This window comes from Dermochelys coriacea, chromosome 12 (assembly GCF_009764565.3).
Source record: "Dermochelys coriacea isolate rDerCor1 chromosome 12, rDerCor1.pri.v4, whole genome shotgun sequence".
Classification (NCBI taxonomy): domain Eukaryota; kingdom Metazoa; phylum Chordata; order Testudines; family Dermochelyidae; genus Dermochelys; species Dermochelys coriacea.
Window position 1 is genome coordinate 43,653,249 of NC_050079.1, and position 17,324 is coordinate 43,670,572.

General features: G+C 48.8%; 1 protein-coding gene across 2 annotated transcripts; it reads left to right on the forward strand.

Annotated features, from left to right (window-relative positions):
- The first annotated feature begins 62 nt into the window (after window positions 1–62).
- On the forward strand, window positions 63–8,564 carry ZNF821 (zinc finger protein 821). 2 transcript variants are annotated; one of them, XM_043495028.1, is made up of 5 exons: window positions 63–2,254; window positions 2,403–2,551; window positions 3,419–3,523; window positions 4,646–4,812; window positions 7,629–8,564. In XM_043495028.1, exons 2-5 carry the CDS (start codon window positions 2,477–2,479, stop codon window positions 8,281–8,283), a joined length of 1,002 nt encoding a protein of 333 aa, XP_043350963.1. In that variant the 5' UTR covers window positions 63–2,254; window positions 2,403–2,476; the 3' UTR covers window positions 8,284–8,564. The 2 variants fall into 2 exon arrangements, with proteins under 2 accessions (XP_043350963.1, XP_038224297.1); XM_038368369.2 differs by having other exon boundaries at window positions 64–2,235.
- Window positions 8,565–17,324: the final 8,760 nt, after the last annotated feature.

The window sequence follows — 17,324 nt, forward strand, 5'->3', positions numbered from 1 at the left end:
CAATTTTTGCCCCAAATCCCTAAATGGCCCCCTCAAGGATTGAACTCACAACCCTGGGTTTAGCAAGTTCAGTTCAGTGACTGGTTACTTCAAAGTTGAGCACCGCCTAGGAGTTGAACTGGCAGGAAAGTTTGTTTTCCTCGTCCAGTCAATGAATAAAAATGAGGTGTGAATGGGTGAGAGCTACTGGTTCTGAAATCTTGAAGGCCAGATGCCCAGATCCTCAAGGTATTTAGGCGCCTAGCTACCATTAGTGTCGTGGCAGGGAGGTGCCATGGGTGGGATTCACAATGGGACAGAGAGGTTGCAACCCTCAGTGTCACGCTGCACAGGACCAATGCTGAGATCCGTAGAGCTGAGTTAGGTGCTGTGGCCTCTATACAATCCATGGACCGAGAGAGGCCTAAGAACGGGAACCACAGAAGCCAGCACACCAGGCAAGGGGCCGCCTAAGGGAGCCAAAGGGAGATGTGCCAAGGGTGTGTGCTAAGCCCCCCATCCCTCTTCGGAGAAAGGTGCCTAAGCGCAAGCTGCAGCTAACGAGCCCTGCAGCCAGGCAGCGTAGGTGCTGACGGGGTTTCTTACGGGAATGAGGTAGGCACCTCATGGTGTCATACAAAATGTGGGCTGGTAGAGGAGAAATACTGAAGGAGTGATCGGAGCAGGGGGAGTGGCCCAGGGTCTGCTTGCTTTCAGGCAGATGGCTTAACTACTGGGCTACAGCCTCATTCCCATGGTCTTGCTGGAGTATTTATCTGCAGTGGTGACCAAGTCAGCCCCACATCAGAATAGCCTATAGCTCAGCAGTGAGAGTGCTCTCTGGAAAGGTGGCAGAGCCCTGTGCAAATCCTTTCTCTTCCCCTGGTTCATGGAATGCCCTGGGGCTTGGATGTGAGACAGGCACCCAGAAGTCTAGTGGGAGACAGCAGTACACACACCCCGAGGCAGAAACTTTGGTGCCAAATGAGTTTAGGCACCTACAGAGTTTGATGGGAGTTTTGTGGATTGCAGTAGAGCCAAACCTGGCACTTGGGCAGCTCCCCCTGAGGCTTAGGCATGTAAGTGCTTTTGTGGCTCTGGGCCCCAGTCAGGTCACTGCCCTAACTGCCACTAATACAGCTTTTCACAGACCCAGTGGAGATGCAAAACAGAGTTAGATAAATTCATTTTTCCCAGTGTATCCAGCACATTTCAAGTAGTTCTGTTTAGCTAATGAGAAACAATGGTCTTAGAGTCCAACGCCAGAGAAGACCCTGGTGCTCAAGTAGTCTTACCACCAGCATAACACAAGCCACAGCACTTCCCCAAAATAATCCCCCTGGACATAGGGCGTAACAATGTCACAATGCTGAGTCTGTGCATTTTTAATTGAATTCCAATTTCCAAATGCAGCTTGACACAGCTCACCAAGAAAACAGATCATCAAATGTAGCACTTACCATTTGCTAACAAAATATAAAACATGTAACCATTAAGAATTTGACTAAGCTGTATAATTGCTTAAATATGTATAAATATAGCACATACTGCTGCTTAGCAGAAACCTGCCGAATCTAGTGGAACAGCTACATTTAGCTGCAAATCAACCTGTTTTAATGGTTACCAATCAATGAGAATCAACCTTTTTTTTAAAAAAAACCCTAATTATAAATACAAAACAAGATTAAAAACCAATTCTTTACATCAGTCGCCCCTGCTGGCAGTGTGACCATATGGTGAAAGCAGACCCTGCCGGTCCCATCTGGCTATGGCATGAGCATATCTTGGGATAGAAGAGGGTTTCTGCTGGCTCCGTGTGCCAGGCAGGGGATGTAGGGAGAGGATGGGCAAGGCGCAATGTGTTTTTGGTGAGGAGGGGTGGCTGGGGTCAGGAGTTTGTTACTACCAGCTTCTAACAATTATCCCCATGCTAAGCAGGCACAAGGGTGTTGGTGCCATGGGGCAGGACAATGCAGACCTTTCAGAAGATTCTTGCTTGAGGCTGATAAGAGGTGGGGACTCTTGTGTCTGAGTAGCTCAGTGCCTGAATGTAGCTCCTGGGAGAACATACTGAAGAGTGAGTGCTATGGAAAAACAGCCATCTGACTGTTCTGTCTTTGTGGCTGCCAGGGGAGCAAGTCTTTGCAGGGCTGGAGGAGCAAGCCCGCCAGGCCATGATGAAAAGTGACTTCCCTGGAGCCTTTGGAGATCAGCGGCCGACAATTCACCAGTTGCAGGATCAGGACTCCAGCAGCAGTGAGTTCGGCACCTTCGGGTAATGGATGGAGGAGACTGATTGTATGATGGTTAGAGGGTGCAGGGTGTGTGTGTACACTTTGATGAGTCCTGTAGCTATTGACTGTTTTAGGGGTTGGCCTTAAGGTGCTGCGTAGGGCCTTGAGTGATTGGTTTGTGTGTTCCAGGTGACAGCGATGGTGAGGAAGAGGAGACCACTCAGGATGAAGTCTCTTCTCACACTTCTGAGGAGGATGGCACAATGGTGAAAGTGAAAAAGGAATTAGAAAATGTAGAGCAGCCTGTAGCTGGAAACCAACGGATTGGAGAAAGTGAGGCAAGCAATTCACTCCCTTGCAGTATGTTTTGGCACCTCCCCAGAATGGAGGCGCGTGGGCACCTAGTGAGGTCTGGCTCCGTTTTCTTTATGGGGAGTGGTGCTATGTATCTTGCCTTCTCTAAACACATGTAGGATACTGGTTCTGGGGAGCTCTCGGACTGCCAGGAGCAGCCGCTCTGGGGTAGGGGACGAAGGGGTGGCAGAGGGAAGCTGAGCTACATCTGCTCAACTGAGCCACTCTCGGGACATGGCACTGGACAGAATCCTCAGCTGCTCCCGTCCCCACTCTCCTCTCTCTCTGATCCACTTCCATCCACCCTTCTCTGAGCTGTTGTTTGCTGCCCAGACCCATGCAGTGTAGTTATAGTCATGTGGGTCCCAGAATATTAAAGAGAGGGTGGATGAGGATATTACCTCGCTCACCTTGTCAGCCAGTCCCAAGTGTCTTCCATGTCCAACATTTCTGCCTTGTACCAGCTGGGTCCTTGGCAGTGCGGGAACTATTCCAATGCCTCCTCCATGCAAACAGGAGGAAAAAGCCAACCCTATGCATTGTCCACAAGAAACCTGTGGACTCCATGGCGCTTCTGACTCTTCTGCCTTGTGGGCTATAGAAGCTCTGCCTGGGGCCAGCTTTTTCCTCCTGTTTGTACAGAGGAGCTGGGAATAATCCCCCACTGCCAAGGACTTGGGTCAGAATGCCGTGAGGTCGGGCCTGTTGTCTGAGCTGTGCAGGCGGTGAGGTGAGGTGAGGCAGAAGGGTTTACGTAGGGTCCTGCTGCAGTGCACATGAGAGTGGGGTGGGCTGCGAGAAGGAAATCTCTTTTCCTGACTCTTACTGAATTGGCGTCTCCTTGTTCTTAGGTGATTGAAGATTTGAATACAGCACCCATGCTGGGACTGTCGCAGTGCCCACTCTGCCAGCTGGAATGTGGGAGCAGAGAGCAGCTCATTGCTCACGTGTACCAGGTAGGAGATGTCTTTCCCAGGAAACATCTTCCGTATGAACTCAGATAACCAGGGCTCAGCCCTCTCTCGGTGGGTGAAAGGAACTGAAGTGATAGAAGGACTGGAGGAGCCCTTTGCTGGCCCCAAGTTCAGACTTGACACTGGAGGAGGGGCTGCAGGGTTATCCTGATTCTGATTTTGTCAGAAGCAAAGACACATTTCCAGCTGGAAAGTAATTGAAGGTGACTGTAGACACTGCAAACCAGAATAGTGGGTGAAGAATTAGCCGAGCGCTCTGGAACGTGAGCTTCTCTGCCACACCCCATCTCACAACTCCAGGGGCTGACCTCAGCTAATTTCAGCCCCGGTTGGGAATCTCCAGCTGTTTTCAAACTAGGCACAGAAACTGCTTTGCAGTGTGCATTGGGGCAAGACCCATCCTGCTGGCTTAGCCAGTCCTATCATGGGTTCCACCTATCTAAACAGTTGCTCTTTCACAGAGAGAGCTGCAGCTCTGCCTCAGGCCGGCCCTTGCTGGGGCCTCCCAGAGCCGTGGTCTCAGCCCTCACCCCCCACCAAGTTAATGTTTGTACAACTAGTAATGAAACACTTTCCCGCCCCAAACCAGAAGCCATCAAGGGCAGCCCCTTTGGTATGACTGAAAAAAGTCACCCCTTCTGTAGGCCTTTCATTTTAACCCAGTCTCAGTTCCCAGTTGCCGTTTACAGTGAGGCTGGTTTTGCGTGCACATGTTTGCAGGCACCTTGCCTAAGTTAGCTCGATCACGCTTTACACAGAGGAAGTGCTCCCTCAGCTGCAGCAGTGAACACTGCAAGTGGACTTGGTCCAGGCCCTTCTGCTCTAAGGGCCTGAGCCCTAACTGCCTCCCCATGCACCAACATGCAGCTGTAAACATGCTTCACCTCCCATAACCAACATGCCTAGCACTGCAGTTCATTCTCAAGGTGCTTGGGCTTTGTCGGGAATCTACAGACAAAGGTTCTGGTGATAGCAACAGGGGTGAGCCAAGTACCAAACCACGGGGAGGAGCTGAAAGATTTTTCCATACCCCCTGAGCATTTAACAGGCAGGGCAGGCTTTCTGGGCAGTTTGGTCACTGAAAACCTAGGGCTTGTTTTGCAGCACACAGCAGCTGTGGTCAGTGCCAAGAGCTACATGTGTCCAGTGTGCGGCAGAGCCCTCAGCTCCCCTGGGTCCCTGGGACGACACCTCCTGATCCACTCAGAGGACCAACTATCAAACTGTGCAGTGTGTGGGGCGCGCTTCACCAGCCATGCCACATTCAAAGGGTGAGACTTTCCTCCCGCTTTCGGTTGGGGTTGCATGCAGACACCTCAGGCCCCAAGAGTCACAATTAGCAGGGCTGCTTCAGGTGAAGCCACCGGACTGATCACCTCAGCCTTTGGAGACTGGAGTAAAACATGAACTACTGCCACCCTGCCCTTGTAGGAGAGCTGGAACTATTCCCCAAGGGAGCCTACTTCCAGCTGTCCCTCACGACAGGCAGATCCAGAGTCTGTGCTCATGGTTAGAAATCCCTGACCATGCTGTCTAGGACTGCCTCCCTAAGTCCTAGACCAAGCCATGCAGAGCCCACTGGGATTTCCAGCTACAGGAAAGCACTGTTGTTTCCTTTACTCTAGAAATTCCAATGTGGGGTGGAGCACTAAGCCAAGCTCAGTCCCATGCTGCTCCCTGCCCTTTGTCCTTCCTGGAGGAAGCTTCGTGGGCACTAAGTCTCCGGGCAGGGAAGGTGGTTGTGAGGCTCTGGATACAGGTAGCCCTGGCTCTGGTGCATGAGCTGTTCAGTAGAATTACAACTGAAGCATGAAATCCAAAGGTGCCAGGGCTGGGGCATCTGAGCGGCTAACTGGGTAATTCCCGAATTCAGTCTCCCCAGCCTTAATTCTTTGCTGACATTGCCCCCACACCCTTTACGTGGGTGTTCCTGGCAAATATGTCTAAGTATGTTAAGTTTCAGAGTAGCAGCCGTGTTAGTCTGTAATCACAAAAAGAAAAGGAGTACGTGTGGCACCTTAGAGACTAACAAATTTATTTGAGCATAAGCTTTTGTGAGCTACAGCTCACTTCATCGGATGCATTCAGTGGAAAATACAGTGGGGAGATTTATATACACCCACAGAGAACATGAAACAATGGGTTTTATCTTACCCACTGTAAGGAGAGTGATCACTTAAGATGAGCTATTACCAGCAGGAGGCGGGGGCGGGGAAGGAGGAAACCTTTTATGGTGATAATCAAGGTGGGTCATTTCCAGCACTTAACAAGAACTTCTGAGGAACAGTGGGGGGGTGGAGTGGAGGGGGAGAAATACCATGGGGAAATAGTTTTACTTTATGTAATGACCCATCCACTCCCAGTCTCTATTCAAGCCTAAGTTAATTGTATCCAGTTTGCAAATTAATTTCAATTCAGCAGTCTCTCGTTGGAGTCTGTTTTTGAAGTTTTTTTGTTGAAGGATAGCCACTCTCAGGTCTGTAATCGAGTGACTGGAGAGATTGAAGTGTTCTCCGACTGGTTTTTGAATGTTATAATTCTTGACGTCTGATTTGTGTCCATTTATTCTTTTAGGTAGAGACTGTCCAGTTTGGCCAATGTACATGGCAGAGGGGCATTGCTGGCACATGATGGCATCTATCACATTGGTAGATGCGTAGGTGAACGAGCCTCTGATCGTGTGGCTGATGTGATTAGGCCCTGTGATGGTGTCCCCTGAATAGATATGTGGACAGAGTTGGCAACGGGCTTTGTTGCAAGGATAGGTTCCTGGGTTAGTGGTTCTGTTGTGTGGTGTGTGGTTGCTGGTGAGTATTTGCTTCAGATTGGGGGGCTGTCTGTAATCAAGGACTGGCCTGTCTCCCAAGATCTATGAGAGCGATGGGTCGTCCTTCAGGATAGGTTTTAGATCCTTGATGATGCATTGGAGAGGTTTTAGTTGGGGGGTGATGGCTAGTGGCGTTCTGTTATTTTCTTTGTTGGGCCTGTCCTGTAGTAGGTGACTTCTGGATACTCTTCTGGCTCTGTCAGTCTGTTTCTTCACTTCAGCAGGTGGGTATTGTAGTTGTAAGAATGCATGATAGAGATCTTGTAGGTGTTTGTCTCTGTCTGAGGGGTTGGAGCAAATGTGGTTATATCGTAGAGCTTGGCTGTAGACAATGGATCGTGTGGTGTGGTCTGGATGAAAGCTAGAGGCATGTAGGTAGGAATAGCGGTCAGTAGGTTTCCGATATAGGGTGGTGTTTATGTGACCATCGCGTATTAGCACCGTAGTGTCCAGGAAGTGGATCTATTGTGTGGACTGGTCCAGGCTGAGGTTGATGGTGGGATGGAAATTGTTGAAATCCTGGTGGAATTCCTCAAGGGCTTCTTTTCCATGGGTCCAGATGATGAAGATGTCATCAATGTAGCGCAAGTAGAGTAGGGGAATTAGGGGATGAGAGCTGAGGAAGCGTTGTTCTAAGTCAGCCATAAAAATGTTGGCATACTGTGTGGCCATGCGGGTACCCATCGCAGTGCTGCTGATTTGAAGGTATACATTATCCCCAAATGTGAAATAGTTATGGGTGAGGACAAAGTCACAAAGTTCAGCCACCAGGTTAGCCGTGACATTATCGGGGATACTGTTCCTGACGGCTTGTAGCCCACTGTTCCTCAGATGTTCTTGTTAATTGCTGGAAATGGCCCACCTTGATTATCACCATAAAAGGTTTTCCACCTTTCCCCCCCCTTCCTGCGGGTAATAGCTCATCTTAAGTGATCACTCTCCTTTCAGTGTGTATGATAAAACCCATTGTTTCATGTTCTCTGTGTGTATATCAATTTCCCCTCTGTATTTTCCACCAAATGCATCCGATGAAGTGAGCTGTAGCTCACGAAAGCTTATGCTCAAATAAATTTGTTAGTCTCTAAGGTGCCACAAGTACTCCTGTTCTTTTTAGGCATGTTAGCATCACCAAAGCCCTTGATGCACACCACCATCGTGGGCTGTTAGTGGCTGGGTCATTGCCTCTCCCCTATGCGGGGGGCTTCTTGCAGGGCACAGTGTCAACAGGAGATCCTTGAGTCTGTTCTTTCTGCTTTCCAGTGAGAAACTGCCGGAGTTGCTTAGTGCAGATTCCTTACCCACCCCGCCCAGCGAGGGCCCTTCTGGTACTGAGGAGAAGGACGTTGCCTTTAATGCCCCCGTGTATCCTGCGGGCATCCTCCTAGTGTGCAACAACTGTGCTGCCTATCGCAAGCTGCTGGAGGCACAGGCTCCTGGCGTGCGCAAGTGGGCGCTTCGCCGGCAGAATGAGCCACTAGAAGTGCGGCTTCAGCGCCTGGAGCGGGAGCGCACGGCTAAGAAGAGCCGGCGGGACAATGAGACGCCAGAGGAGCGGGAGGTGAGGCGCATGCGGGATCGAGAGGCTAAGCGCCTGCAGCGCATGCAAGAGACAGATGAACAGCGGGCGAGGCGGCTGCAGAGGGACCGGGAGGCCATGAGGCTGAAACGCGCTAATGAGACCCCGGAGAAGCGGCAGGCTCGGCTCATCCGGGAGCGTGAGGCCAAGAGGCTCAAGCGGCGCCTGGAGAAAATGGACATGATGCTGCGGGCCCAGTTTGGCCAGGACCCCTCTGCCATGGCTGCTTTGGCAGCTGAGATGAACTTCTTCCAGCTGCCAGTGAGCAATGTGGAGCTGGAAAGCCAACTCCTGGGCAAGATGGCCTTCGAGGAGCAGAGCAATAGCATGCTGCACTAAGCTGTAGCCCAACCACCACTGTGGCTCCATGTGGCCCACTGGGCGCCAGCAGCATTGCTGCTGCCGCTCCCCAGAGGGAGGCTCACATGGCACCTGACTGACCCTTCCTGCCCCCACCCCCTCACAAAAGGCAGATCTGGGCTGCTCCTGCACATGGGAAAGGAGCGGGGAGGCTTCTGCTTAGGCAGCACTGGTGAGAGCGGGCTGTCGGGATACAGTCTGCTCCAGTGGCCAAGCCACAGCCGATAAACAGAGGGAAAATAAATTAATTTTATGTGTAATGAGTCACCTTCCATGCCTGTTGCTTCCTCCTGTGCTTGGACCCTTGTGGCGTAGCTGGCTGCTGCAGTTCCTTTCTGCAGGTGGAAAGCCTTTCCCAAAGGGAGGGCAGCCTGGGCCTCCATTCCCATCCCAAAATCGGTCTGGCTAGAGGGGGTGTCTCCAGCAGCATGAGTTCTGGGATAGAGGACTTTGTTCGGCCACAGCACAGAGCAAGTCATTCACCCATGGGTCTGTAAAAAGGACAGGATACCACCAACCTTCTGGGCTGTGGGCTGTAGCCGCACTAGCCCCGGTAGTGTTGTGACTGCCCTTTGGTTCCAGTAGCACTCATGACATACTAGCAGAAGAGACCATTCTGGCTCCTAGGAACTCATTCTAAGCAGACAGCCTCAGAGGCAGGGTGGGAAAAGGGAACAACCATGGGTAACCTACTTCGCTGTAAGCAGCATGGCAAGAGTGGAGGGGATCTTGCTTGTGGACCGGGAAGGGGGTTGGGGGAGGAGGTCGGAGGCTGTACCTTGCCTAGGGGTGGCCTTGGAGAAGCTGACAGATGTAGCATGGTGCAAACTTCAGGGTAATAGAGTAGAGGCTCCTGTTGCACAGATGGGGTACCACCTCCGAGGTGATGCTCTGCTCCAGGAGACCAGGCTAGGACCTAAACGTGAGAACTGGCTTCCAACCCTGATTCTGACACTGACATGCGGTGACCATGGACAGGTCACCTCACCTCTGCACCACAATTTCCCCATCTGTAAAATGGGCCTGATTAAGGTCTGTGAAGTGCTATATGTGCAGACTGAGGCCAGTCAGCAGCAGGGGTAGGAACTGAGCTGAGGACCTCCTGCTTCCTAACCCTGGGCTTCATCCATGAGACCATGTGACTTTAAGGGAGCACCACCACCTCTTTGTATTATTTTCTGCTAGCATTTTTCTTTATTTCACAAGACACTCACTTTTCCCAGTAGCCTCGCAGCACCATTAATGTAGAGTAATTCGTCATCTTGTGCAAAATAAAGCGTTACACAGATTAGCCAGGCACATTGTACAAACGATTCCTTCTGAATCTTTACCAACTTTAGTGGAAAGCATGCTAAATGTATCCGATGAAATGAGCTGTAGCTGACGAAAGCTTATGCTCAAATAAATTTGTTAGTCTGTAAGGTGCCACAAGGAATCCTTTTCTTTTTGCGAATACAGACTAACATGGCTGCTACTCTGAAACCATGCTAAACGTGTAGCTACTACAGAGGGCAGAGAATCGCTCTGTGCCCTTTTGGAGATGAGGAACAGGGGCAGGAAATAATCAAATGAGATTTATCATAGAAAAAATAATCAGAAACACAGGGACACCCTGGGAGAAAGAAAACAAGAAGCCGTGATGCTAAGAGTGGGCAGAGATAGAGCTAAACATTGATATACAGCAACTACAAAGGCTAAAGTCATTTTGGGCTGCACAGGGAAATGTACCACATTAGAGCAGAGGAGCAGATGGTAACCTTCGTGTATCTGCTTTAGTGTTATTGTGCCTAGTTCTGGCAGGGATGGTGTCCCTAGCCTCTTTTTGCCAGGAGCTGGGAATGAGCAACAGGAGATGGATCACTTGATGATTACCTTTCAGAGTAGCAGCCATGTTAGTCTGTATTCACAAAAAGAAAAGGAGTACACCTTAGAGACTAGCTCACGAAAGCTTATGCTCAAATAAATTTGTTAGTCTCTAAGGTGCCACAAGTACTCCCTTTCTTTTTGATGATTATCTGGTCTGTTCATTCCTTCTGGGGCACCTGGCACTGGCCACTGTCGGAAGACAGGATACTGGGCTGAATGGAACATTGGTCTGACCCAGTAGGGCTATTCTTATGTTCTTATTCTTACGTACTTTAGGTTATATTGCAGGGGAAGCCAAACCACAGCTCTCCAAGCCACATGTGGCTCTTTTACAGTTAAAATGCAGCTCACGGAACCCTCCCCCCATCACTTTCCACCTATCAGCCTGGGAAACCAATCCAGACAGACAGAGAGGACTTTGGTTTTACCCCACTGGCTAACCACGTCACACAAGCAATTCCCTTAGACATTCCAGTTTCCCAGTATCACCACCAGTGCCACTTGTTATGGAAACGAATAGATATGAAAACCAATACCCCAGTAAAACAAAAAAAGGACCAAGCCCCAGACCCAGGTCAATACACCCTAAAGGACCAAGCCCCAGACCCAGGTCAATACAATCAGATCTTACCCACAAATCACCCTGTTGCCAATCCTTCAGAATCTAAAATCTAAAGGTTTATTCATAAAAGGAAAAAGATATAGATGAGAGCTAGAATTGGTTAAATGGAATCAATTACATAAAGTAATGGCAAAGTTCTTGGTTCAGGCTTGCAGCAGTGACAGAATACACTGCAAAAAGAAAAGGAGTACTTGTGGCACCTTAGAGACTAACAAATTTATTAGAGCATAAGCTTTCGTGAGCTACAGCTCACTTCATCGGATGCATTTGGTGGAAAAAACAGAGGAGAGATTTATATACACACACACAGAGAACATGAAACAATGGGTTTATCATACACACTGTAAGGAGAGTGATCACTTAAGATAAGCCATCACCAGCAGCAGGGGGGGGAAAGGAGGAAAACCTTTCATGGTGACAAGCAAGGTAGGCTAATTCCAGCAGTTAACAAGAATATCAGAGGAACAGTGGGGGGTGGGGTGGGAGGGAGAAATACCATGGGGAAATAGTTTTACTTTGTGTAATGACTCATCCATTCCCAGTCTCTATTCAAGCCTAAGTTAATTGTATCCAGTTTGCAAATTAATTCCAATTCAGCAGTCTCTCCTTGGAGTCTGTTTTTGAAGCTTTTTTGTTGAAGTATAGCCACTCTAAGATCTGTGATCGAGTGACCAGAGAGATTGAAGTGTTCTCCAACTGGTTTTTGAATGTTATAATTCTTGACGTTTTAGTGAGCTGTAGCTCACGAAAGCTTATGCTCTAATAAATTTGTTAGTCTCTAAGGTGCCACGGGTACTCCTTTTCTTTCTCCTTACAGTGTGTATGATAAACCCATTGTTTCATGTTCTCTGTGTGTGTGTATATAAATCTCTCCTCTGTTTTTTCCACCAAATGCATCCGATGAAGTGAGCTGTAGCTCACGAAAGCTTATGCTCTAATAAATTTGTTAGTCTCTAAGGTGCCACAGGTACTCCTTTTCTTTTTGCGAATACAGACTAACACGGCTGCTACTCTGAAACCTGTGAGAATAAACTGCAGGTTCAAATCAAGTCTCTGGAGTACATCCTCAGTTGGGATGGGTCTTTCAGTCCTTGGTTCAAAGCTTCAGTGTAGCAAAGTCCCTCCAGAAGTAAGAAGCAGGACTGAAGACAAGATGGAGGAGCTGCAGCAGCTTTTTTATAGTCTCTTCCCATGTGGTCTCTTTCTTTCTTTGTTCCAAAGACAAGCTGCCCATCAGATGGCCTGGAAAAACTTCAGAGTTCTGTCCATAGGCATGTCTCTGCATGGCTTGCTGAGTCACAAGGTGTGTTTGCCTTCTCTTAATGGGTCAATTGTATAGCTCAACTGTATAGCTGATGGCCCTTAATGGGCCATCCATCAGGCTAGGCAGAGCTGACACCAACTTGTCTGGGGTGTCACCCAGAAGCATAGCACAAGTTTGAAATACAGACAGGATAGAGGTAATACTTATAACTTTAAATACAAAAATGATACATGCACACAGATCACATAATCAGAACCAGCAAACCATAACCTTGTCTTAGACACCTTATTTGACCCCCTTTATTCAAGATTTGGTGCCACTACGGGACCTTGGTTGCAACCATGTTCTATATGGTCCCAGTTCAAGTCAATAACGTGACACCAGGGGAAAAAAAAGGATGACTACACAACAGTCAAAGACTTTCAGCCTCAGCTCAGAGGGCAAAACTGGTTTTCCTCAAAACTTTTCCAATAAATTGACCTTTTTGTAATGTTGAAAGTGAAAAGCTCACACCCCTTTAGTGCATGCTGCAAACCCCTCCGCTGCTCCCCAGAACAGCAAAAACTTCAAGCAACTGCAGGTGACTGTAGCAACGGTAAAGAGCAGGCTCCTATATGGACAAATTTGATGAGTCTTAAAGAGGCATCAACTTAAAAGTCACATCTAGCTGAACATTTTGTACCCACTGTAGCTACACATTTCAGAGTTGCAGCCTTGTTAGTCTGTATTCGCAAAAAGAAAAGGAGTACTTGTGGCACCTTAGAGACTGACAAATTTATTTGAGCATAAGCTTTTGTGAGCTACAGCTCACTTCATCGGACGCATTCAGTGGAAAAAACGAATTTCCACAGAATGCATCCGATGAAGTGAGCTGTAGCTCACAAAAGCTTATGCTCAAATAAATTTGTCAGTCTCTAAGGTGCCACAAGTACTCCTTTTCTTCATGGGGAAATAGTTTTACTTTTGTAATGACCCATCCACTCCCAGTCTCTATTCAAGCCTAAATTAATTGTATCCAGTTTGCAAATTAATTCCAATTCAACAGTCTCTCATTGGACAAAAAAAAAAAAAAAAAACTTTGAAAACAGACTCCGAGAGTCTGTTTATGCTCAAATAAATTTGTTAGTCTCTAAGGTGCCACAAGTACTCCTTTTCTTTTTGTAGCTACACAAAACACCCTCAATTACTGCAACAGGACCTAGTGAGTGAAAAAGAGACCCCATTTTTAAGATTTTTAGTCTGGGCTCACTCTTCTTTGCTGAAAAGACTCAAACATCAAGGCCCTGATGCTGCAAGGACTGACTTGCTTATGCATCTGTCCAACGTTCCAGACTAAGCACCCTGACTTCAGCAGGACTCCTCGGAGCAGAACGTTCCACATGTTGAGTCATTGCAAGGTCAGGACTCAGCAAGAGACAAAATCTGTGTGGGTGTGGGGGAAATCTATTTTCAAATGCTTCTAGGAGGATCCGCAGCAATCTATCCTTGGCCCAATGCTACCCATTGTCTTTATCTGTGATTCTTATATAGCCTCCATCATTGTAGTATCTGAGCACCTTCCAGGCTTCAGGGTATTTAGTTTCAGAAACATCTCTGAAGTAGGGCAGTGGGATTATCCCCTTTGTACAGAAGGGGACTGAGAAACAAAGTGACTTGCACAAGATCATAGAGGAAGTCTGTGGTGGAGTGAGTCTCCCCAGTCCAAGGGTTATGACAATCATAGAATCATAGAATCATAGAATCATAGAATATCAGGGTTGGAAGGGACCCCAGAAGGTCATCTAGTCCAACCCCCTGCTCAAAGCAGGACCAAGTCCCAGTTAAATCATCCCAGCCAGGGCTTTGTCAAGCCTGACCTTAAAAACCTCTAAGGAAGGAGATTCTACCACCTCCCTAGGTAACGCATTCCAGTGTTTCACCACCCTCTTAGTGAAAAAGTTTTTCCTAATATCCAATCTAAACCTCCCCCATTGCAACTTGAGACCATTACTCCTCGTTCTGTCATCTGCTACCATTGAGAACAGTCTAGAGCCATCCTCTTTGAAACCCCCTTTCAGGTAGTTGAAAGCAGCTATCAAATCCCCCCTCATTCTTCTCTTCTGCAGACTAAACAATCCCAGCTCCCTCAGCCTCTCCTCATAAGTCATGTGCTCTAGACCCCTAATCATTTTCGTTGCCCTTCGTTGTACTCTTTCCAATTTATCCACATCCTTCCTGTAGTGTGGGGCCCAAAACTGGACACAGTACTCCAGATGAGGCCTCACCAGTGTCGAATAGAGGGGAACGATCACGTCCCTCGATCTGCTCGCTATGCCCCTACTTATACAACCCAAAATGCCATTGGCCTTCTTGGCAACAAGGGCACACTGCTGACTCATATCCAGCTTCTCGTCCACTGTCACCCCTAGGTCCTTTTCCGCAGAACTGCTGCCGAGCCATTCGGTCCCTAGTCTGTAGCGGTGCATTGGATTCTTCCATCCTAAGTGCAGGACCCTGCATTTATCCTTATTGAACCTCATTAGATTTCTTTTGGCCCAATCCTCCAATTTGTCTAGGTCCTTCTGTATCCTATCCCTCCCCTCCAGCGTATCTACCACTCCTCCCAGTTTAGTATCATCCGCAAATTTGCTGAGAGTGCAATCCACACCATCCTCCAGATCATTTATGAAGATATTGAACAAAACGGGCCCCAGGACCGACCCCTGGGGCACTCCACTTGACACCGGCTGCCAACTAGACATGGAGCCATTGATCACTACCCGTTGAGCCCGACAATCTAGCCAGCTTTCTACCCACCTTATAGTGCATTCATCCAGCCCATACTTCCTTAACTTGCTGACAAGAATGCTGTGGGAGACCGTGTCAAAAGCTTTGCTAAAGTCAAGAAACAATACATCCACTGCTTTCCCTTCATCCACAGAACCAGTAATCTCATCATAAAAGGCGATTAGATTAGTCAGGCATGACCTTCCCTTGGTGAATCCATGCTGACTGTTCCTGATCACTTTCCTCTCCTCTAAGTGCTTCAGGATTGATTCTTTGAGGACCTGCTCCATGATTTTTCCAGGGACTGAGGTTAGGCTGACCGGCCTGTAGTTCCCAGGATCCTCCTTCTTCCCTTTTTTAAAGATGGGCACTACATTAGCCTTTTTCCAGTCATCCGGGACTTCCCCCGTTCGCCACGAGTTTTCAAAGATAATGGCCAAGGGCTCTGCAATCACAGCCGCCAATTCCTTCAGCACTCTCGGATGCAATTCGTCCGGCCCCATGGACTTGTGCACGTCCAGCTTTTCTAAATAGTCCCTAACCACCTCTATCTCTACAGAGGGCTGGCCATCTCTTCCCCATTTTGTGTTGCCCAGCACAGCAGTCTGGGAGCTGACCTTGTTAGTGAAAACAGAGGCAAAAAAAGCATTGAGTACATTAGCTTTTTCCACATCCTCTGTCACTAGCTTGCCTCCCTCATTCAGTAAGGGGCCCACACTTTCCTTGGCTTTCTTCTTGTTGCCAACATACCTGAAGAAACCCTTCTTGTTACTCTTGACATCTCTTGCTAGCTGCAGCTCCAGGTGCGATTTGGCCCTCCTGATATCTTTCCTACATGCCCGAGCAATATTTTTATACTCTTCCCTGGTCATATGTCCAAGCTTCCACTTCTTGTAAGCTTCTTTTTTATGTTTAAGATCCGCTAGGATTTCACCATTAAGCCAAGCTGGTCGCCTGCCATATTTACTATTCTTTCGACTCATCGGGATGGTTTGTCCCTGTAACCTCAACAGGGATTCCTTGAAATACAGCCAGCTCTCCTGGACTCCCTTCCCTTTCATGTTAGTCCCCCAGGGGATCCTGGCCATCTGTTCCCTGAGGGAGTCAAAGTCTGCTTTCCTGAAGTCCAGGGTCCGTATCCTGCTGCTTACCGTTCTTCCCTGCGTCAGGATCCTGAACTCAACCAACTCATGGTCACTGCCTCCCAGATTCCCATCCACTTTTGCTTCCCCCACTAATTCTACCCGGTTTGTGAGCAGCAGGTCAAGAAAAGCGCTCCCCCTAGTTGGCTCCCCTAGCACTTGCACCAGGAAATTGTCCCCTACGCTTTCCAAAAACTTCCTGGATTGTCTATGCACCGCTGTATTGCTCTCCCAGCAGATATCAGGAAAATTAAAGTCACCCATGAGAATCAGGGCATGCGATCTAGTAGCTTCCGTGAGTTGCCGGAAGAAAGCCTCATCCACCTCATCCCCCTGGTCCGGTGGTCTATAGCAGACTCCCACCATGACATCACTCTTGTTGCACACACTTCTAAACTTAATCCAGAGACACTCAGGTTTTTCCACAGTTTCGTACCGGAGCTCTGAGCAGTCATACTGCTCCCTTACATACAGTGCTACTCCCCCACCTTTTCTGCCCTGCCTGTCCTTCCTGAACAGTTTATAACCATCCATGACTGTACTCCAGTCATGTGAGTTATCCCACCAAGTCTCTGTTATTCCAATCACGTCATAATTCCTTGACATCACCAGGACCTCCAGTTCTCCCTGCTTGTTTCCAAGGCTTTGTGCATTTGTATATAAGCACTTGAGATAACCTGTTGATCGCCCCTCATTCCCAGTATGAGGCAGGAGCCCTCCCCTCACAGACCTTCCTGCCTGTGCTTCCTCCCGGTATCCCGCTTTCCCACTTACCTCAGGGCTTTGGTCTCCTTCCCCCGGTGAACCTAGTTTAAAGCCCTCCTCACTAGGTTAGCCAGCCTGCTGGCAAAGATGTTCTTCCCTCTCTTCGTAAGATGGAGCCCGTCTCTGCCCAGCACTCCTCCTTCATGGAACACCATCCCATGGTCAAAGAATCCAAAGCCTTCTCTCCGACACCACCTGCGTAGCCATTCGTTGACCTCCACGATTCGACGGTCCCTACCCAGGCCTTTTCCTTCCACGGGGAGGATGGACGAGAACACCACTTGCGCCTCCAACTCCTTTATCCTTCTTCCCAGAGCCACATAGTCCGCAGTGATCCGCTCAAGGTCATTCTTGGCAGTATCATTGGTGCCCACGTGGAGAAGCAGGAAGGGGTAGCGATCCGAGGGCTTGATGAGTCTCGGCAGTCTCTCCGTCACATCACGAATCTTAGCCCCTGGCAAGCAGCAGACTTCTCGGTTTTCCCGGTCAGGGCGGCAGATAGATGACTCAGTCCCCCGGAGGAGAGAGTCCCCGACCACCACCACCCGCCTTCTCCTCTTGGGAGTGGTGGTCGTGGAACCTCCAACCTCAGGAC